Source organism: Coenobita brevimanus, chromosome 116, assembly GCF_032717465.1.
Source record: "Coenobita brevimanus isolate Jiangsu-jjx chromosome 116, ASM3271746v2, whole genome shotgun sequence".
In the NCBI taxonomy this organism is placed as follows: domain Eukaryota; kingdom Metazoa; phylum Arthropoda; class Malacostraca; order Decapoda; family Coenobitidae; genus Coenobita; species Coenobita brevimanus.
The window spans coordinates 30,596,550-30,620,953 of record NC_137069.1 but is presented as its reverse complement, the minus strand read 5'-3'; the positions used below and the strand labels follow the sequence as shown (position 1 = coordinate 30,620,953).

At 38.2% G+C, this 24,404-nt stretch overlaps 1 protein-coding gene across 1 annotated transcript in view; it reads left to right on the top strand.

The window, feature by feature from the left end:
• The window catches only part of LOC145418703 (uncharacterized), a 13,182-nt gene extending 7,434 nt beyond the window's left edge, over positions 1-5,748 (top strand). Inside the window, exons 2-3 of the mRNA XM_080287043.1 lie at positions 1,148-1,300; positions 5,546-5,748. Of these exons, the coding sequence (XP_080143169.1) occupies positions 1,148-1,300; positions 5,546-5,748 (356 nt within the window). The remainder of the gene's footprint in view (positions 1-1,147; positions 1,301-5,545) is intronic.
• The last annotated feature ends 18,656 nt before the right edge of the window (positions 5,749-24,404 follow it).

Sequence of the window (24,404 nt, the reverse complement as noted above, 5' to 3'; positions counted from 1 at the left end):
ACCAAATTTGGCTCAGATGGTAAAGGGTAACCCCTGACGAAACCCACACATTTTCAGCTCAGTATTACAGAAATCAAGATCACAATACGATTTCCTTGTTTTTCCTACAGGTGAAGCTCTGGAGTACATATTCTTACCCATTACCTGTTGGCATGTGTTATCTTCATGTTTTATGTCGCCTTATTTTCCTATTTTCCCATGTAATTTTCTTATTTTTTCTACGCTGTTACTCGCCCTTAAGCAGTAATGTAGTTCACATTAGTCGTTTCAGTTTTAGTGTCATACTATCGATTTTCCTGCCACATTTTCGCATGTTTCTATCCGATGTTTCGTATTTTTCTCTCACAAGACTAAACGTAGTGTGTGTCGTAATAAGATACTGCACTCACTTTGACGCAAAACTTAATATCATTCGTTTCTATTTTAGTTTTGTGTTATAATTTTTCCTGTGTTAATTTCTTATTGGTTTTTCTTGTTTTACTCACGCAGGGCTAAGACTGGAATGTTTCTTATACAGCTGCTCGCCTCCAAACAAGTTCCCACCACCACCACCACCACCACCACCACCACCACCACCACCACATTTTTCCTGATATTCTACCCAATTTTCCCACCTTATTTTCCTCATTTACCTCACACAGGACTAAGACTGGAGTATTTCTTATATAGTCACTCGTCTCCAAGCAACAGATCATCATCATCATCATCACCATCATCACATCATCATCATCATCACCACCACCACCACCACCACCACCACCACCACATTTTTCCTGATGTCTTATTTAGTTTTCATACTATATTTTCCTCATTTTCTTCCCCACAGGTCTCGCGTGGAGTGTTTCCGTTTCATCTACTTTCCTCGAATCATTATCATCATCATCACATTTTCCTGATTTCCTACCCAATTTTCTGACCATATTTTCCTGATTTCCTACCCAATTTTCTGACCATATTTTCCTGATTTCTTACCCAAATTTCCTACCTGATTTTCCTCAATTTCCTTCTCTTCAGGTCTCAGCGTGGAGTGTTTCTTCTGCAGCAACTTGCCCCAAATAATCATCGTCATCACATTTTTCCTGATTTTCTACTGAGTTTCCTTACCCAATTTTCCTGCCTGATTTTCCTCGTTTTCCTGCCCGTCCAGGCCTCAGCGTGGAGTGTTTCCTCTGCAGCTACTCTCCTCGAAGCAACAGCTCGAGGATAGACGGCTGCATGGACGCCAACTTCACTGAGGAGCAGATCGAGTCCGGATCCTGCGACTTGGGCTGTGAATCGGTGACCGTCTACGATATTAATGGTGAGAGTGGAAGCTAGCTCTAATTTCTCACACACTGGATTCTCTCTCTCTCTCTCTCTCTCTCTCTCTCTCTCTAATATTTGGAGAGAGTCTGGTTTGTGATTTTAAGGCCAAACCACCTAGAAAGCATCTCAAAGTCAGTGTTCTCTCTCTCTCTCTCTCTCTCTCTCTCTCTCTCTCTCTCTCTCAGTACCACAAGATGCATCATATCAGTTCACTACCCCCATTCTGTTTACATTGCCCCCCAAAGAAACTTCCTCACACTTTTTATTTCTCATTTTTCTTTCTTTTTCTTTTTTTTCTTTTTTCAATTCTGACATGAGTTTAATTTGCCACACTCGCTTCAAGTTTATAGGTCATTGAAAAACTTTTAAAAATGCGTGAACGAGCAGTTGGCTTAAATTTTCTCTTGTTTTATGCCGCTCCAAAAATGAAGTGGTGTATATTTGATTATTATTATTATTATTATTATTATTATTTTAGGGAAGGGGTTGGTTATTGAAGACTATGTGGTAAAGGTAAAAAAAATAATAATAATAATAATAATAATAATAGTAATAATAATGAATAATAAAAATAATAAAAATAATAATGATAATAATAATAATAGTAATACTGCTACTGACACTACTACTGTTACTACTGCTGCTGCTGCTTCTACCACTACTACTACTACTACTACTCCCTCTACTACTATTACCTGTAATAATATTAATAATAATAATAATAATGATAATAATGATGATGATGATGATGATGGTGATGATGATGATGACGAAGAAAAAGAAGAATGAGAAGCATAATACCCCAATAAAAAGCTTTAATAAATCATAAACGAGTAAAGGTAACAAATTCACCTTTATTATACCTCTTAAATAAAGGACCGGTATTTAAACTTACCAATTTCGTCTCTTACTACAGTTATTCGAGATTTTAACTACTCAGTTTGAATACTTTTATTTTTTCGTTTTTCATTTTTGTTAATGAGAGAGAATAAATTTTGGCGTGGTAAGAGAGGAATGGAGAGGATTATATTAAGGATCACATGGAGAGACAAAGGTGTCATATGGAGAGACAAAGGTGTCACATGGAGAGCTAACGGTGTTACATGGAGAAATGATGGTCTCACGTGGAGAGACAAAGGTGTTACATGGAGGGATACAAGCGTGTCACATGGAGAGATACAGGCGTGTCACATGGAGAGATACAGGCGTGTCACATGGAGAGATAAAAGTGTCATATGGAGAGATGATGGTCTCACATGGAGAGATAAAGGTGTCACATGGAGAGATAAAGGTGTCACATGGAGAGACAAAGGTGTCACATATAAAGATAAAATGGAGCTTCCTGGATAAGGGAATAGAGGAAAGTAGAGGATATAATCAGTACAGTCCAAAAGCATAAATGGATGTGGGCAGGTCACGCCCTTTGTAAAAGAGATAACAGATGAACAACCAGGTAACTGAGTGGCAGCCCAGAGATGGAGTGAGAGGAAGAGGCAGACTGAGAACTAGATGGAGAAATGGAGTGACAGGAAATGGCAGACAGGGAACAAGATGGAGAGATGGAGTGAGAGGAAGAGGTAGACTGAGAACAAGATGGAGAGATGGAGGGAGAGGAAGTGGCAGACAGAGAACAAGATGGAGAGATGAGATGCGGAGATTTGCTGGGACTGGATGGAACGGACTGAGAGTAAATAGGTCAGAGTGGAGAAAAGTGAGAGGCTTTTGTCCTGTTTAGATTGATGGTGATGATGATGATGATGATACTGATGATAATAACGAAGCCGATGACGATGATGATAACGATGATGATGGTGGTGGTGATAGTAATGATGACGCTGATGATGATGATGATGATAATGATGGTGGTGGTGGTGATCATGGAGATGATGATGATGATGATGATGATGATGATGGTTGTGATGACGATGACGATGATGATGGTGATGGTGGTGATGTTAATGGTGATGATGATAATGACGATGATGATGATGATGGTGGTAATGGTAATGGTGGTGACGATGATAATGATTATAATGATTATGATGATGAAGATGATGATGATGGTGATGGTGAAGTTGGTCAGTGTGGAAGGGAAATACGCATAAATATAACATCCGTAAGTAGTTCTATATGTAAGTACTGATAATGAAGCACAGCCTGGAGTGGATATGTTAATAAGCTTAAGTAGACTGGCAATTATTGTTGGTTGGTCTCAAAGTGGGTTAGTGTATTAGGGTAAGTAGGCCCTCTGGTAAGTAGACAGACATGCCTTGGAGTAAGCCAGTGAGTATATTGGTATAAGTAGGCCACTGTGTAAGTAAATTAGTGTGTGGCGGTAAGTAAGCCTGGATGTATGTTAGCATATCACAATGTAAGTAAGTAGGTTAGGTTATCAGTGTGGGTAGGTTAGTATATCAGAGTAAGTAGGTTAGTATATCAGTGTAAGTAGGTAAGTATATCAGTAAGTAGGTTTCTATATCAGAATATGCTAGTATGTCAGAATAAGTAAGTAGGTTCAAAGTAAGTATACCTCCAAGTAAGTAAACAAACAAGTGTGGGCGTAAGTAGGTTAGTATACCAGAGTAAGTATGTAGGTTAGTATATCAGAGTAAGTACGTTAGTATATCAGCGTAAGTAGGCAGTGTTTAGCGTGGGTTGTATCACGTTGAGCATATTAGGGTAATGGGTTGGAGTCCTCTGGGAAGGCTAGACATACATACATACATACACACATACATACATGTGCACCGTGGACTGTTAATACTGGATACAAGGGGGATACAAATATGATACATAGATGATACATGTGTGATACAGGACATACACATACATACATACACACGTACATACATATACTTGGCTACACCAGATGAATACAAGAAATGTGGCGAGGATACATACATGATACATGTACAGTATAATACATGTCACACACATGACTTTTGTGTGTGTGTGTGTGTGTGTGTGTGTGTGTGTGTGTGTGTGTGTGTGTTTGTATGTGTGTGTGTGTGTGTGTGTGAAGAAGAATAAACTGTCGAAAATATTTGGGAAAATTTACGAAAACAGTAAAAGTTAACTACAACTTTTTCAACAGTGCAGTGTCAACATATTGGAAAGTTTTACCTTGTCCTACCTTGACCTGCCTTGGCCTGCCTTGATCTGCCTTGACCTGCCTTGATCTACCTTGTCCTACCTTGACCTTCCTTGACCTTTGTCTTCAAAAATTGACCACTTATGGCCTCACTTGCACCAGGACGTGTTAACATGACCAGGAAGTTTTATGCAAAATGCAGTGAATTTTTGACAGTTTCAGGGACAGTTTTATCATGAATTGAGAGAGAGAGAGAGAGAGAGAGAGAGAGAGAGAGAGAGAGAGAGAGAGAGAGAGAGGAGTGAAATATAGAGTAAAGAGTAGACCGAAGATGAGATGGAGTGGAGAGATATATGAGAGAGGGGATGTGTGAGATGAGGGGAGGGCAGCGTAATGGCAGAGGAGAGGGCGGCATGGAGGCGATTTGTCTGTGGCCACCCTTTACGGGAATAAGGCGTCTGGCTATAGATAGAATTTCTAAAGAACATTTTTATAAGTAACTCTAAAGTAAACTTCTATAAAGTAATTGTAATAAAAAGAGATAAAGAAAAGATAAAGAGATAAATTAAATATATAAATGAAATACTGACAACAAAGTAATAATAACGTTAGTTCAGCAAATAAATTACTGACCAAACCTTCAGTGATTTTCTCCCTTTGATTATTCAGGCAAAGTGTTGTTCATGCAGATTGGCAGCACATTACCTATGCATGCTGAGTCTCTCTCTCTCTCTCTCTCTCTCTCTCTCTCTCTCTCTCTCTCTCTCTCTCTCTCTCTCTTCAGTTTACTGATATGTGAATATGAGACTGAGATTAATGTTGAATAGCTAGCTCTTTCTTCCTATTTCTGTCCCCATTGACTCCTCTCTCTCTCTCTCTCTCTTGTAATATTAAGCCCGGACCACCTTACAATCGTCTGTGTGGTCCATAGATCCTATTTAAGCTGTTTTGGCGATTTTTAACACCTTTTCCTTACCGATTTATTCCATGCATGGCACTCATGATTCTCTTATTTGCTGCAATCCATATTAAAAAGAGGTAAAAAAAAGCGTGCCATCAAATATTAAAAGCGCAATATGCAAAATAAATCGCTAAAGAAGAGGTGCTAGGAAGCCTCCCTATAATCTACCCCTCTCCTTTTCTCCCCAGGGGAGATCGAGAGCTTCCACCGAAACTGCGCCACCAACGACACCATCATGACCAACACGTGCGAGACCTACACCACCCGGGTCCTCATCCGCCGGGTCTGCTCCTGTGACTTCTCCTACTGCAACTCAGCCTCTAGTCTACGGTGGACGGGGGTACTAGTGGCGGTATCTCTAGCGGCGGTCCTCCATCTGGGGTCTACCTGAGTCCCCCTGATGTTAACTTCTCCATTTTCCTTTTCATTATCTCTTTTTTTTATTTTATTTAAAGCTGTGACTATCCTTTTTCTTTCCCTCCTTCTTCATATGTTTTTCTGTTTCTCTTTTCCGTTTTTTTTTTCCTCCTTGGTCTTTTTCCTCCCTAGAGGTAGTTCCAGCTGGGATATACACGAGTCACTCCCTAATGTAACTTCCTCACTTGTATTTTACCCTCTCGTTTTCTCTAAGCCTTACCTGTTTCTTTCTCTTTTTCTTCACGACTTCTTTTTTCTTCCTTCCTTCCTAGATCTTTTCTGCTCTATGGGGTAGTTCACTCTGTGATCTAATGAGTTTGGCCTATTGTACTTTCTCTACTTTTTTTTTTGGGGGGGGGGGTCTGTCCCGTTTTCTCTAAGCTGTCCCCATCTAGTCTCTCTTCGTCTTTTTTTTTCCTACTTACTTCTTTAGTCCATTTGTTCTAACTGGTGTCCGTATGAGTCTCCCTTGATGTTCACCTGATCCCCACTTTCTTTGATTTTCACTAAGCTCTTTTTTTTCTTTCTATCTTTCAATTTTCCTTTTCTCCCTTCATTCATGTTTCCTGCCCTCCTCCCTCTCTCTTCCTGTCTTCCTTTCTCAGCCTTTTCTTTTTTTAGATATTGCCCTCAGTCATGAATTTATATGAGTTTTCCAACAGGTTTACATCTCTCTCTCTCTCTCTCTCTCTCTCTCTCTCTCTCTCTCTCTCTCTCTCTCTCTCTGTATAAGAGAACTTAATCTTCTGTCCAAAACCCTTCTGAAAAAGACTGCCCGCCCAAGTGTTTGGGAACTAGAAGTAGAGACAGGAATTGGGAAGGAAAATAGAGAACAAAATAAAGAAAGGAATTGGGAAGGAAAAAATAAATAAATAAACAAAGGAATTGGGAAGGAAAATAAAGAAAAAATAAACAAAGGAATTGGGAAGGAAAATAAACAGAAACTGGCAAGGAAAAATAAAGAACGGAACAAGGACAAATAGATACACTGGGAGGGAAAAATAGAGAGAAAAAGAGAGGAATTGGGAAGGAAAAATAAAGGGAGGAACTGGGAAGCTTTACAATTGCAACTATGGAAGAGAGAGAGAGAGAGAGAGAGAGAGAGAGAGAGAGAGAGAGAGAGAGACTGAGTGAAGTGAGCCAAAAAGAAATGATATTTGAGATTAGATGAGCCAAGTTAGCCTTGTGAGAAGAGATTTGAGATGAGTGAAGAGTGCCTTACAACGACTGATAAAAATGGATCAGAGAGGAGAAGTGAGCCGAGGTGAGAAGAGATCTGAGATGAGCTGAGAAAAGTGAGATCATCTGTGGGCTAGAATTCAAGGACAACGCTAAAATCTGGAAATCTGGATGTCTGGAAACATTACAACTACTGGAGCTGTGAATTAGAGAGCAGAAGTGAGCTGAAGTGAGACGAGATGTGAGCTGAGAAAAGTGGGATCGTTTGTGAACCAAAATTATAGGAGAATGTCAAATTGTGGAAAGATAAAGGGCTTAAAATGACCAGAATATTGGATAAAAAAGGTGAAATGAGATGAATTGAAAGAAGAATGGAGATATGCTGAGGAAAGTTAAGTTAGATGAGCTTAGTAATCAGAGCATAGAAGGAACTGAAATACTGGAATGTTAGAAAACGTGAGAGTTAACTAGTGAGTTAGCTGAGTGAAGAAACTGAAATAAGATAACCTGTGAAAAAGAGGGGAAAAAAAGAAGCATTGCAATCTAAAATCTTGGAACCATTGAAGAAGTTTCAGTTGAAATAAATTGAGTAAGTAATGTTCAATATAGTTGAAAAATCCGAAAGAATATGAAATTGAATATCTAAAAGCCGATGAGTGAATTAATGCGAGATGTATCCTATTTTAGAGTGAAAAAGAATATACCATAAAATTTGGAAATATGACAGCTTATGAGTAAAATGATATATGCAGAGTCTGAAAACTGAAAAAAAAAACAAAAAAAACAAAAAAAAAAACGAAAGAAATTGGAACTAGGCAAATCAGTGTGTAAATTTAAATGTATTACTGAGTAAGAAAAGAACAATATCAAATCAGGAAGCTCTGTACGGTAATGGCTGGAAACACTGAGCATAGAGTGAGCTGAGATGAAATAAAGCTTGGCGTGAGATGAGTAAAATGAGATGAGAGAGCTAATTGATGTGAGAAATGCTTGTGAGTTTGAGAGAAAGGAAAATCTGAAAATACAGAGGCACAGAGAGTGAGGGATGAAGTTAGCTGGGATGAGTAAGGTAAAGTGAGAAGTTGAAAATGAATGAAGATGAATGAAGTAACATGAAACTCCAGGTTTGAAAGAATAGTGAGTAATATGAAGAGACTGAAGCAAGAGATAGGAAGTTTAAGACGAAGAGGGTGAAGTGAGAGGAAGTTTTAAGATGAATGAGTAAAGGAGAGAAGGGTAGGGAAGTGAAAAGAAGTTCTGAGATGAAGTGCTGTTGGTTGAATGAGGTGAAATAAAGTGTAAAAAAGTGAGGTGAGGGAAGACTAGGCTTGAGATGTAGTGACAGAAAGCTAAGGGAAGTGATATGAATTGAGAAAAAAAAACTGAGGTGAAATAAAGTGTAATAAAGTGGGGTGAGTGGAGGAAAGGCTTGAGATGAGGTGTATAAAGTAAAAGGATGTTAGGGAAGAGAAATGAAATTAGAAAAGGAAAAAAAAAACAAATTTGAACAGAGTCATTTTGTGAAGAAAAATGTCAACAAAAACTATAAATAGTTGAAGTGAGGGAAGAGACATGAGGGGAGTGAAGTGAGATTGATACCCCTTCACCCCGATGGCCTGTATATTCTTGCTATCTCCGGACGGTTTTATTCAACTCTTCTATACTCCTTTCCCCCTAACTTGGCCTAAAAAATTGCCGTCCTTCCATCTTGAATCCTGCGATGTGGATTACATTACCACTAGAATATGATGCTAGTCACGAAGAAACGCAATACAAAGGATGCAGAGCCGTAGCACCATCCTAGTCCCTAAAATATCCTGCTAGTCACGAAGAAGTCCAGTGGAAAGGGTACAGGTCCGTAACACTATTTCCCTACCACTAAGTCACGTGAAGTAAATAAGAAATATACAGTATATCTGAGGTGAATTAAGGGGTTGAATATATTGTTACTTTCACTGCTTTTTACTGCTAAAAATTTCTTCCCTGGCTCAATAAAACCGTCTGGAGGTAGCAAGAGAGAGAGAGAGAGAGAGAGAGAGAAATTTGTGCGTCCATTAAAAGTGGAGAAAGATTTTTTTTTTTTCTGTCGTGCTATTTCCAGGCGACTTTATACATCTTTAAGACAGACCCATTTTTTTTCACCGTAGGGGTTAGGTAGAGTAAGTAAACCCCTTCAGGACGAGTAGCCTTTTTTCAGAGCTGGAAAAAAAATCGTCTGGAGGCAGCAAGAATTAATTAAAAAAACGTCCTTGGATTAAAAAAAAATATATATCAGTAGCAGATGATAGGTAGATGGAGAGGGATCTAAGATTTGTAACTGTAGGATGATACAGGTTTGGAGATACTCAGTGACTTGTTCCTCTTCTTTTTCTTGCAAAACGAATCCTAGTTATGGAAGGTACAGTAATTTATTGTAAGTCTGTGAATGCAAGTAAAGAATTCGGATGGTTGACAGGAAAACATTATTTTATGTATAGAAAGAATCAGAGAGAGATAGTGTGTGTTGGGCTGCTCTCCGGAAATTATTAGGTAGGGTTGCTTGACAAGGAGTTTATTGAAAGTCTATTTCATTATTTCTGGCATATCTGGAGTGTATTCACTTTTTTATGGCTGCTTACATGATCAGTATTGATGTTAGATGCTGAATCGTGGCCACTGATAACTGTTTGAAATTTGAGTCAAAGGTCAAGCTAAACAACAGTTCTGATTTGGTATAATAGTTAGAGGGGTGAGTAATTTGATAAGACCATCTACCACAGAGTGTCACTGCAGCACTATACTTAAAAAAAAAAAAAAAAAAAAAAAGGAGCTTTCTTGAAAACAGCACCACTTTGAAACACCACTGTGGTATGTCGGGGAAGCCAAACAACCATTTCTCTTTGACTGGAATAGTAGAGGGATAAGTACTTTGACAACACCATAATTGCAGATAGTCACTTCAGCACCATAGCTAAGAAAATGTGTCATTCTTCAAGACAACATCACTTTGAAACAAGCTTCAAAGCAACATTGTGGTTATAAGTACAACAGTTCGAATCAACACCATGCTTCGAAGCACCACACTTCAAAACAACACCATACTTCAAACCAACACATAATTTCAATGCTACACCACACTTCAAAGCAACATCACACTTCAAAGCAATGCCACACTTCAAAGCAACACTGCACTTCAAAGCAACACCTCATTCAAAGCTGATCATGTAAGCGTCTTTTGCTTCATGAGTTTGAGTGCCATAATGAGTTGTTAGAGGCTCAGGTTCGTGTCCTGTCACTGTTACGAAAGTGAGTTAGATATTTCCTTTTGTATTATCCCATTTACTAGTGGGTTACGATGATGATGATGATCATCATCATGATCATGATATATTTTCCCATTTAGTAGAGGGTTAGGTTGATGATGATGATGATATATTGTCCCATTTATTTGTGGGTTAGGATGTTGATGATGATGATGATGAAGATGACGGTTGTTAAGAGTGTTTTGAGGTTTTTATCTTTTGAGGCTGATTTACAGGATGCCTTTTAAAGTACTGTGTTCAGTCAGAAGGAAGTATTGCTAGAAGATAGAAGATCGAAATATTGACAAAAGACAACTCGTAATCTGATATTCCACACAAGCAAACTGAATCACTCCTCCTTCTTGAGCATATTATTCTGGTGAACTAAATATTTTGGTATGTCCACCTGATGCACGTATGCTTGGAACAACTTTTTCTTTGGGGGGTGGGAGGAGAGGAAGCATCCTTTGATACACTATGAATTGAAACAGTACTTCAAATCAACATAATACTTCATAGCACCATAAGGCTTCGAAACACTGTGCTTCAGAACAATAGCATGCTTTGAATCAATGCCAAGTCTCACAACAACACCTGATTTTGCAACAACATAATGCTTTAAATGACTCCAAAACACGATGCTTCAGAACACCGTAACTTCAAAACAACACACCCAGTAATGCTGCAGATGATTATGCTTCAAAATTGTATTAGGTAAACCATTCAAAATAATGTAACTTTAAGACAACACACCTAATAATGCTTCGTAATGCTTTAGAACGTCACTTTGCTTCGAAATTGAATCAGGTAAGCCACGAAAACAATGTAACTTCAAAGCAACACACCCAGTACTGTTTCAGAATATCACTTTGCTTCGAAACTGCGTCAGGTAAGCCATCAAAAATATGTATCTTTAAAACAACACACCCAGCAGTGTTTCAAAAATCCTGTGCTTCAAAACTGTCAGGTAAACCATTAAAACAACATATCTTCAAAAGAAGCCCAGTAATCCTTTAAAACTTGAGTGTTTGGAAACCACATCTTGTGAATCAGCTTCTGCTTTGTTTGCCCACCTCACTATTTTGGCACGTCACTCCCCATGTGGGAAGCCGTCCACTTAACTCTTTCAGTACCAGGACGTCCTTCATTCTTGCTGACAACAGACGAGTGTGTTCAGCTTGGGATGGGACCTCTAGTATGATGGGAGGGGTTAATATTAGGTGTACTCCTTTTACTCTAACTTGGCCTAAATTTGCCAACTCCCTATCTCGTTTGATGAGTTGTAACACAAGCACTGGAGTAGGATGCTAGTCATGAAGAAGTGCTATGGGGAGTATGGTGAGATGTATTATAGTTTACTTCTAACACTGATCTACATGTGAAAACTACAAGAAGAAAATCTGGGCCAGGTTAAAGTGAAAGAGGTATAGTTGTGTAAGACTTTGCTCCTAACTTACCTGTGTGAGAGAAAAATCAACAGAAAGAAAATCAGCGCCAAGTTAAAGTGAAAGAGGTATAGCTGTGGATGACATTGCTCCGAACACCTCACCCATCAACCCCTCCTTCATTAGAGACCAAGCTGAAGGAAGTCGTCTGAGAGCTAGAGTGAAATTCGTATATCCTGGTACTGAAGGGTCGAATTTTCCTTTCCAACACAAAGAATCTCACAGCGGATTCCCGGCGTGAGGCTAGCCCCTTCATCCCAAGGACGTCTTTAATTTTATTCTTGCTACCCTACACTTTTTTTTCTTTTAGGAGAAATGTCAGGTCATATAGGCAATACTTAACCATTGAAGTTCGAATGACGGTGGTAATGAAGGCCGTATGGCAGATCAAAAATTATCGGTGAACAATTGGCGCGAAACAATTTGACAATACAGACGATAACTGCAGGAAATTGCCCGATGATTATTCACCACGCTGATACAACGTGCTTTCACAAGGCTGACACACTGCACCTGTACAGATTTGGAGCCATTATAATTATACGCATAATCAGATGATAATGGATTAATATTCTGGAGAATTCACAACGTTTATTGATCTTTCTAAAATTCATCGTACCCCTTGTGTGCGATACTTTTTTTTTATTATATACTCTTTTTTTTTTTTTTTCTAAATGATGGACTTTTAATGGGCATACATATTCCTCACAGCTCCCAAAAGTCTCTGCTAATTTTCATAATCAAATTACTGAGAATAATACATGAAATATGACACAGTAATCAAGGGGTTAGGGCAGTGATTCTCAGTCTGGGGGCATAATAATAAACACAAATATTATTACTTATTTTGATTTGACTGATGATAATATGCTGTATGTTTACAAGCAGCGATAGCAAAGCTGGTATTTTTGTATTAATTTGTCCGTCTCTCCATGTTTCTGTTAGCACTCTAACTTCGCAACTGCTCAAGATATCATTACAATATTTTACAGATGTGTAGTAGGGAAAAAAATCTATCACGAATTCGAAACTGGTGAAAGTAGTCCAACGTCTGTGCGTGTTTTTTTTTTTTTTTTTTTTTTTTTTTTTTTACGTGTCCTACTTCTGGGCATAGGCTTCACAGCCTGCTCTCAAGGCCCAGTAGTCCTCCTACATACATACACCTCTCTACATGTCACCACTTCGGCGCTAACACCCACCGTCCATATTGAATACATGCAAGGGCTGTCTCATACAGGACTGGTGTATTGGTATTTGCGGGGGTACTTTTACGACATGTCGGCGGGTTATCTGGTAGATCAGGAAAGTCCGCTTTTATGAAATTCAAATCCTTAAACTGTTCTTGCCCCAGCCGGGATTCGAACCTGGGTCCATCAGGACTGCAGGCCGCCTGTTACCACTATAAATTTGCAACCGCTCAAGAGATCATCACAAATTTTAACAGGTGTGTAGTAGAGATGAAAATCCCCCTGCGAGTTAGAAATTGGTGAAAGTAAGCCAAGGTCAAGGTCATATTCCGAGCCGCGCCAATTATGTATCGGCTCCCGGCAGGTGTGATTCCCCCTTTGGAGGGGCTCCAGTTCTCTTATTAAAATTGATTTCTTCTGGCTACATTTCTAAGTCAAACAGCTTTATTGTTCATTACTGTTTGTGGGGATCGGGGCAATGGGGGAATAAAACTGAAGGGGCCACTAGGAATCTGATAGTTGTTCAGTAGGGGTAGTAGTAGTAATAGTAATAATAGTAAAGATAGTAGCAAAAATAGTAGTAACAGTAATAATAGTAGTAATAGTAATAGTAACTAACTGGGGAAGTAAGGCTAAGAATTGCTGGAGCATGGGTTAGTGCTCAGCTAGTCATGCCATAGGTTACACTATTTTGTAGGGGAAAGCTGTGTTGTGCCAGACTCGCAGTGTGTGTGTGTGTGTGTGTGTGTGTGTGTGTGTGTGTGTGTGTGTGATTTAGTTGTAATAGGAAAAGATGATGGTAATAGGAAGAGACAGTGTTAACAAGATGATGTTAATAGGCAGGGATGATGTTACCGGGTATGGGAAAGATAAGGTTTTTCTTAGTGATATTCAATCGTCTAGGGGTAGCAAGAATATAATAGGAACATGCGTCACCGGCGTGATGAGGTTAATGGTAAAGGTCGTGTTCTAAGTGGTTGCGGAGGTCACTTAACATCTTTTCCATAGCGATTTTTTCTAAACATTACCCCTGAACATCGTCCTCCAAATTATTGCCTCAAACTAAGTCGATATTAAAGAGATATTAAAAGAGATAATTAAAGAAATTTTAAAAGAGAGAATTAAAGGAATATTTAAAGAGATTATAAAAGAGAATGTTAAGGTATAACAGACAGAATAAATCGCTAAGGAAATGGTGCTGCGACATCTCTTACGCCATCTAGACTGCGTCTCCTTATGTTCTGCTGCGGGAGTCTCTTAAATGCAACAGCGTAAGGGCACGTCCGCACCAGATGCTTGCGGGTGCGGGCGGGATTTTGGCGTCACTGTTAAGCATATATCGATGTAATTTGAATGCTGGTTATCTCTTAGGCATGTTGATTTAAAAGCCATCGTATTTTAACAGGTATTAATTTTCCTAGCGATGCTTTCCTTGGAGTTTTTCGCTCATCTTCTTGTTATGAAAAAATATGGGAAGAGAATTTTTGTTCACATTGTATTGTTAAAAAAGAAAGAAAGAAAGAAACTGAGTTTTATTGCTCATCTTCCCATCATTAAAAAAAAAAATAGGAGTAGAGTTTTTTGCTCACCCTCCTATTATAAAAATAAATTATTCGATTTTTTCGCTCATCATCTTACTGTGAAAAAGGGAAAATCTGGGGAAATGAGTTTTTTGCTTGTCCTTAAATTATGAAGAAAAAGGAAATTCGAAACTATCTCTAGGATAATGAGTATGCGTAATCCATATTAGGGCTAGCCTCAATGGACGCGGCGGGTGCGGGCGGGAATTTATAGGGTTACAGTGATAAAGATTTCCCACCTGCACACGCCCTCGCCCGCCAACACCCACCTTCACCAGCAAACTTCTAGTGTGGACGCGGACTTGCAATGCTGGGGAGATTTTTACGACAGTACGGTCATGGATCTCGTTTTTATTTACTTATTTATTTATTTATTTTTAAGGGTCCTTGAGAGGGACGTCTTCACGTGGTGGCCCCGACAAAACAGGGTGTTGGAGCTGCCCGATTATAAAAACATCCCTCAGTTCCCTTTCTATCTTCCGGAGACGTGGATAGTAGACTGCAGAATAACAAACTTCAGCCTGCAGTCCACCAGGTTTAAGTTCAGATGAGCCTGGGGGTTAATTACTACTACTACTACTACTACTACTACTACTACTACTACTACCACCACCACCACACCACCACCATTACTACTACTACTACTACAACTTCCCCCCCCCGGCTGCTGCTACTACTATTACCACCACCCCACTACTTCTACTACTACAACTACCACCCCCACTACTACCAGTACTATTACTACTACTACTATTACCACCACCCCACTACTTCTACTACTACAACTACCACCCCCACTACTACCAGTACTATTACTACTACTACTACTACGACGACGACTACGACTATTACTGCTACTACTACCATCACCACCACCACCACCACCACCACCACCACCACCACTATTACTACTGCTACTGCTACTACCACCATTACTTCCACCACCACTGCAAGTTTTATGGCACAGTTAATCTAACCTAACTAAACAATTTTCTGGACACTGAGACAAAAACAGCGTCCTGCGTGCAAGACAAATGTAAACACAACACAAGTATTCAAAAGGAAAATAAGAACTGAATTCTGAGAAAAGTTTATAGAAAGACAAAGCGATTATTTTATAAGACAAATATAAAATCCCCACTTTTTTTTTTTCTTTTTCTTTTTTTCGTACAAAATCCATGAATATTCAGTCCTAAAAATTCCTCAGCTTGATGTGTCTTGTACTCGTATATATATACATAGATTTATCGTCGTCACTGCCACATCATATACCGTAATTTCGTTAGCTTCGTTGTCTGCCTAATATCTGTTTCCTGCTATACTACTTTAACTTGGCCTAAAATTGCCAACTCTCCATCTTGAGTATTCAGTTTTAACGTTAGATTAACAGTAGAATATTATATTTGGCCCAAGAATGTTCCCTCATTTGTAACAATCGACTAATACTTATAATATGTCCTAAAATTGCCAACTCTTTATCTTGAATGCTCAAATGTAGCAAATGATTAGCACTAGAATAGGATGCCAATCACGAAAAAGTGCTATGGAGAGGATGAAAAGCCATAGCATCATTATTATTATTATTATTAATATTAATATTTTTATTTTATTTTTTTACCACTGACCTACGCGAAACAAGCCACAAAAGGAAAAAAAAAATGGTCCAAGTTAAGGTGAAAGAACTATGGCACAGGTTTACATATGAGTTAATAATATTCTCATGTATCTAACAATTCTAAGAAAATGCCGATAAAAATAAAAAAAAGGAAAAATCATAAACTACCAGTTAAGAAACAAGAGACAAAGGAATAATATGGCAACTAAACCGCTCAGGAAGAGGTGTTAGGGTGCCCTCCAAGCTCACGAGAATACGGTTTTAACACAACTACTCCATGTGAAGTTCAAAACCACGATCGTTAGCTTAAAATGAGAACAGTCCACTTGCTCTTCACCTCCAGTTCATTATTATTATTATTATATTACCGTATTAATATTATTAAATCCCCTTTACACTGGGTCTTCGTTAGTAGTCGCACTTTATTTTTTTGTACGTTCTTCATCTCCAGGATTGAATATTTTCATTATTATTATTATTATTATTATTATTATTATTATTATTATTTTATTATTATTATTATTATTATTATTATTATTATTATTATTAAGCACCATTTCCACTGGGTCCTCGTTATTAGCTTTTTTGTTTTTGCCTTATGCAGTTTAGTGGTAGGTGGGGACGCTCACCATCCACTCACTCGATGTAGTGCTGCTCTCGGGTGACTAGCCTTTCCTCTTGTCCTTCCTTCTTTCCTTCCTTCCTTCCGCTTTTGTCTTTTTGTCTATCATTGTTTCCTCTTCCATCTGTCTACGGGTGACTCTACACTGCGTGACGCGCCATGTGGCTTCCTGTACACCAGGAAACCATTTACTATGCTGGCTGGTAACCATAAAACCAAATTATGGCTCCTGGTGGGTTATTGGGTACTTAAAGCGCTCCAGTCGGACTGAGCTTGTGCAGGGTTATATCCAAGGCGAGGCTGGAGTTTATTGTTCACGTAACGCCAGTCAGGGATGAATGAAGCTGGTCACTCTCATCTTAAATGCCAGGACCAACTTGCCTAGCCCCGGGCTCCTACACCCCTCATGGGGCAACACAGGATTGGATGATGATGATGATGATGATGATGATGATGAACGCACTTACTGTACATGAAAACTGACTTTGAAAAAGCTAAGTTCTTTAATTATATCTTTTAATTTATTTTTAAATCAATGTCCATCCTGCTAAATAGAAAAATTGCTTATCAGAATTTCCATAATCAATGTTTGCCCCGTGTCCTATTGATTTACCTTCAAAAATTTGGAACCTGAATAAAAATCTGTTATTGTGGGCCTTCTTATAGGGGAAATTTAGGACTGAAATGATTATCTCCCTTAATAACCCTCGTGCTGTCGATAGGCACATTATCATCATCATCATCATCATCATCATTACTATTATTAGTATTATTCATATTATACCTCACTGCTACCCTAGAATGCTGAATTGACATTTCTCATTAATATACAGCACCAAATAATAATAATAATAATAATAATAATAATAATAATAATAATAATAATAACTAGTGTTATTTTTTTAATCACACCCACTACTAATATTAATTCACAGCACCAAATAAACAACAACAACAACAACAACAGTAATAATAATAATAATAATAATAATAATAATAATGGTAATAATAATAATAATAATAATAATAATAATAATAATAATGATAATAATAATAATCTATCTATCTATCTATAGCCCGACGCTCTAATCCCGCAAAGGGTGGCCGCAGACAAAACGCCTCCAAGTCACTCTGTCACCCACCATTTGACTCCCCTCCCCCCAACTCACCCCCCCCTCCCTCATATACCTCTCAACTCCATCCCTCCACCTCATCCTCGGTCTACCCCTCCCTCTCCCTCCCTCCACCTCACCCACATACACCCTCTTAGTCAGTCTTTCACTCTCCATCCTCTCCACATGTCCAAACCACCTCAGTGTATAATAATAATAATAATAATAATAATAATAATATTATTATTATTATTATTATTATTATTATTATTACTCACTTGATGTAGTGCTGCCAACTTCTTCCTTAGCCTTTATCATTCTTTTTCTGTGCCTCCCCTCCTCTCTTCCTATTTCTCGCATCTTTCCTGTCACTTCTTATTGCTTTTCTTTCCTTTACAGGTGACTTTACATTGAGTGACAAGCCAAATGGTTTCCTGTAAGCCAAGAAACCATTAACAACGCTGGGTGGTAACCATATAACCAAACCATACGTGCTCCCTACGTGTGAACAAGTGGGTTGGTGGAGGGTTAGTGCCCCTCCCCTTAAAACAAATAAAGTCAAATGGCCACCCCTTAAGGGATTATGGTGTCTGGCAATAGATAGATAGATTATTACTATTATGTAACTACGAGTAATACCGTGGACTCCTTTATTAATACCGCCACACCAGCTCCCACACCAGTAGTTACGCAGTGCTCTGAATTGTGCCACAAATGAGTTTGCTCATTTTACTTTGCCATGTAGTACGGGGGACGAGGTGGTCTGGGAGCACGGCAGCGCTTAGGAATGGGCAAAAAGGTTGGAATATTGGATTAGTGGATTATTATTATTTTTTTGTGAAATTCTTGAAAAGCAGATGATTTTTTAAATGGAATGTTCAGAAAGTAGGTGAATTGACATTTCTCATTAATATACAGCACCAAATAATAATAATAATAATAATAATAATAATAATAATAATAATAATAACTAGTGTTATTTTTTTAATCACACCCACTACTAATATTAATTCACAGCACCAAATAAACAACAACAACAACAACAACAGTAATAATAATAATAATAATAATAATAATAATAATAATAATAATAATGGTAATAATAATAATAATAATAATAATAATAATAATAATAATAATGATAATAATAATAATCTATCTATCTATCTATAGCCCGACGCTCTAATCCCGCAAAGGGTGGCCGCAGACAAAACGCCTCCAAGTCACTCTGTCACCCACCATTTGACTCCCCTCCCCCAACTCACCCCCTCCCTCATATACCTCTCAACTCCATCCCTCCACCTCATCCTCGGTCTACCCCTCCCTCTCCCTCCCTCCACCTCACCCACATACACCCTCTTAGTCAGTCTTTCACTCTCCATCCTCTCCACATGTCCAAACCACCTCAGTGTATAATAATAATAATAATAATAATAATATTATTATTATTATTATTATTATTATTATTATTATTACTCACTTGATGTAGTGCTGCCTACTTCTTCCTTAGCCTTTATCATTCTTTTTCTGTGCCTCCCCTCCTCTCTTCCTATTTCTCGCATCTTTCCTGTCACTTCTTATTGCTTTTCTTTCCTTTACAGGTGACTTTACATTGAGTGACAAGCCAAATGGTTTCCTGTAAGCCAAGAAACCATTAACAACGCTGGGTGGTAACCATATAACCAAACCATACGTGCTCCCTACGTGTGAACAAGTGGGTTGGTGGAGGGTTAGTGCCCCTCCCCTTAAAACAAATAAAGTCAAATGGCCACCCCTTAAGGGATTATGGTGTCTGGCAATAGATAGATAGATTATTACTATTATGTAACTACGAGTAATACCGTGGACTCCTTTATTAATACCGCCACACCAGCTCCCACACCAGTAGTTACGCAGTGCTCTGAATTGTGCCACAAATGAGTTTGCTCATTTTACTTTGCCATGTAGTACGGGGGACGAGGTGGTCTGGGAGCACGGCAGCGCTTAGGAATGGGCAAAAAGGTTGGAATATTGGATTAGTGGATTATTATTATTTTTTTGTGAAATTCTTGAAAAGCAGATGATTTTTTAAATGGAATGTTCAGAAAGTAGGTGATTTTTTTTTTTTTTGTAATGGAATGTTCAAAAAGTAGATTTTTTTTTTTGAGATTTTCGAAAAGTATATGATGTTTTGTGAAATGTCTAGAAAGTGGTCTTTTTGAAAGTTCAGTGGATATTTTAAAGCAGACAATTTTTCTAACAGAACGTTCGAAAAGTAGATAATATTCTGTGGAATGTTAGAAAAGTAGATGATTTTTTGTGAAATGTTTGGAAGCCAGATAATTTTTTAAATGGAATATTCAGAAGTGGTTTAGTGTTTTTTAATTCCGACGTGTGTAGAATGTGTAAACTTTGGATATGCAGTAATACAAAATGATAACATAAATTCAGCAGAGTAAAAGGAAAAGAAGATAGTAAAAAGAATCGTTAAACTGTATGGAAAGTGATTTTTTTTTTTTTTTTTTATGTTCGAGTGGATTGTGTCTGAGTACCAGTATACAATAATAGTAAATAATAAGCATAAATTTAGTATTTTAAAAAAGTTGAAATTTGGGGAAAATTTATTTATTTTTAATATCTACCTGCTGAAATTGTTTTTACTGTGATAATGCTGTAATAATAATAAAATAATAAAGATGCATCCGGTATGTGAAAGTAGTGATGGTGGTAAGGCAAACATGTCCATTTTAGAACAATGAGTGGAAAAGTTAATGTGTTATGAGAGTGGAATATTTATGCCATGTGCTGGACTTGTGCTTTTTCTCAGGATACATTAACAAAAATTTATAAATTAAATCAGCATATGGAAATAACTAAAGTAGTAAGATTAATATTTTCAACTTAAAATAACTGATGGAAAGAATACTATGTTCAGAGACTGGATTATTAATATTGTACATGTGTAATAAATAAAATAAAAACAAATCCAGTTATGTGGCAATAAAATGTGAAAAAAATGATTAAACTGTATTTGAAACGTAACTTAATTAATCCAATATCTAAAATTAATGTGGAAAAATTTGATTATTAATTTGTCCACATGAAATAAATAAATCAAGAAAACAATTCAGTAAGTGGCAACATGAAGGTGTGAAAAGATTAGTATATTTGGAAAGTAGCTAAATTAAGCCAGTAATATAAATAACTTACGATGAAAGTAAAATGAATTATTAATTTTGTCTGAGCAGTAAATAAATAAATAAATCAGTATGTGGCAATAGGGAGGGGCGAATAGCTTAGTGTATTTGAAAAATAACTAAATTTAACTCAATGAATTATTTACTGTAAAAATAGAATGATAAAAACAATTTTACCTGTGAGCATTATCGTCCATCCTTTTAAATAACCATAGCAATGTGAGACAGGATACATGTTATAGAATTTCCTCCCCATGCCGAGCCCTTTTCATCGGTACATTTTTGCCGTTATTAATTTATTTAATTTCATGACTTTTTTATAATTATTTTCTTGCTCCCTTCAGACGATTTTCTTCAGTTTTCGGAGGAAGTTCTGGTTATAAAGGGGTTAATAAGGGTAATTTTTTACCCCTTTAATACAAATTATTTCCATTAAAAATAAAAAAAAATAGCTTGGAAGCAGCAGAAATAAGATATAGAAAATGTTCGACAGAAAGAATAGTCCATAGTAAATGACAAATAACTGCCAATTAAAATGTTGTTGTTACATATAGAGCTAACTTGCAAGTTTCCACCAATACAAAGGATCAGTTTAAGGATAAAGTGGTCCGTAATCATTTTCTTGTAACTCCTTCAGTGCCAGAGCTATTACTAGATTAAAGATTTTTGTTCAATGGTAATAAGAATAGAGATATGGTCAAGAGAATTGGTGTTAAAAAGATTTAAGAATCACAGTTGTAGTTTAGCTACGACACATGAGCTAATGATGATTATAACTGTGAAAGGATAGTGAAAACTGTGAAGGGATACTGGAAACTGTGAAAGGGTGGTGAAAACTGATGAAAGGCTGATGAAAGCTAAAAGAATGATGAAAACCATGAAAAGACTGATGAAAACTATGAAATGTTGATGAAAAACTGTGAAATTATAAGAAACAGTGAAAAGATGGTGAAAACTGTGAAAGGATATTGAAAATCGTGACAATAGAGTGAAAAACAGTAAAAGGATGGTGAGAACTGTGAAAGGTCAATGGTGTTAGGATTTGGTGATAATCATGTGTGATATACGAGAAGCATCCCACCTCGCCCCCCCTCACTATTCTGTTCACTTTAACTTGGCCTAAAATTGCCATCTCTCCCCATCTGTGAAACGCTTAGCTGTAACAAGTGAATAGAATACGGTGCTAGTCACGAAGCGCTGAGTAAAGCATGTAGGAGCCACTGTAGAATTGTCTTATGCCATTGAGCTGCAGAGAATGTTGCAAAATGTTGAAATACTTGGCCAAGTTAAGGTAAACGAACTATATGTACAGTTTTGATAACACCCCCACCATTTAAATGATCCTCTTTTTCATACCGTGTCATAGGTGAGAAATAAATAGATTTTATATAAAGAATACAGGTTTGTAATAAGCTATAAAAGAGAGATATATGTAAAGATTTATGTAATATACTGAATAAAGATGATTTTTCTCCCTTTCTCCCATCTCTCCTTGGTTACCTGGCCAAGGGAAGAGTTATGTGTATCTCACCATTTTTTTTTTTTTTAAGCCAATGAAATTTGACAGGGTCATTAAAGATAGTGTATCTTTATCCTGAGAATGGTTCAGAGACTGCTTGGCTTTATTATTACTATTATCATAATAATACTAATTATTATTATTATTATTATTATTATTATTAATATTATTATTATTGTGTTCCCTTCTCCCCCGTTATTTTCCATCTATAAGTGTCTCAAGTCAGCCAGATCATGTCAGAATGATGCGGGGTCCTGCCGCTACACTGTTTCGTCGGGGAAATCTTTATCTTTATAATTTCTATGAAGTATAAACTCAAGAACCTTTTAAAAATCTCTTCACATCTGCTTTAGTCACTAAAGTGTATATTTTGCGTGCAACCCTAAATAATTTACCAATGCTACCCAAAGATACTGAAGATGTCGGATCATTTACAATATTCCCTCAATTAACCGATGCAATAGAGCCAAAGGCATATCTGGGTAGTGGCAATATCCGGATAATGAAAAATATCCCCCTTACTATACCCAGACCCTACCTATACCCAACTTCCAACCTATACCTAACCTATTTGTACAGTACCTCTGCCTATTTTGGCAATGTTCTCCAGTAATTCAGGCATATTTGACATGAAAACAAACAGGAATATCCAAAATAATTTTAAACACCAAAGAAGACCATGCAAAAAAAAAAAAAAACACTGAAAACCAAAAAACGTCCTGTATACAGTACTGTATGAACAACACCCCTTTTAATTTTGGCACTGATTTCAGGTCAATTTGCCATATTTAGACATCAAAACACACACACATAGGAATATCCAAAGTAATGCTAAACGCTAAAAAATCCATGGAATTTTCTTTTTTAACCCGAGACATCTCGTCAATGTATGGATACATTGCAACATTTTGCATTTGCCAGTCCCGTCGACGTACTGGTATGTTTTGCAATTGCAAGTTGCATAATTTCCACAATTTTCAAAATTCGCTTGAGATTTTTGGTATGTAGCGTCGCACGACCTTCCTCTATCTGCCACCAGGCGGGGACACTCGGTGACCCAGCACGACCCGCACTCACCTGCGGCTCGGTCACTCACCTGTTAGCAACGGTCCTGCTCAGACATGGTTCATAGAGGTGTCTCGGAGGAGGAAATTCAAGCCGCCCTGGATGCCATTACTGGTGATAGTGATTCACCACTCGGTGACAAGGAGATGGACAAAGATTATGTCCAACCAGAGGATGTGGAAAGCAGCAGCAGTGATGAGGAAGTCCCATCCCCCAGGAAGCGGCGCTACGTGACTTATCGTGCTGCAGGAGAGGGTCAGGTTGCACAAAAGCAACGTGCAAGATCCTCTAGCCAGCCCCTACGTGACGTGGAGTCCGATTTCGAGGACGAGGACAGAGCCGTGGGACGTGCTGCCATGTGGTACGGCCATGAGGTTATTACTCATCGCAGCCCAGAGCATACACCACATCATTCTAACAGGTATGGACCTAGTCTTTTGTTTGGGGATGGCGGAAGTGGCGTTGAGGGAGTGGGGAGTGAAAGGGAAAGTGTTGGGAGGAGTGTGGAAAGTAAGTGATGGGAGTGAGTCACGTGGTGGTGTGAGGCGGCGGGGCTTATCACGTGGGGCAATGAGGGTGGGTGGTGAATCACGTGGTGTGGTGATGGAGCAGGAAGGTGAGGAGGAGCCACTCCCCAGCACGTCTTATGCTCCCCAATATTCCCGGGCCTCCTCCCCACAGCCCCCTGATGTTCCCCAAGGCCGTAAGGGTAAGGGAAAGGGGAAGGGTAAAGGCCAAGGGAAGAGGAGTGCGAGTCGGGAAGCCCTACACACTCCTCCTCCCCAACCTCCCCCATCATCATCTCCCCACCCTTATGAAGGCGAGAATGGGGACGATCGGGACGAGGAT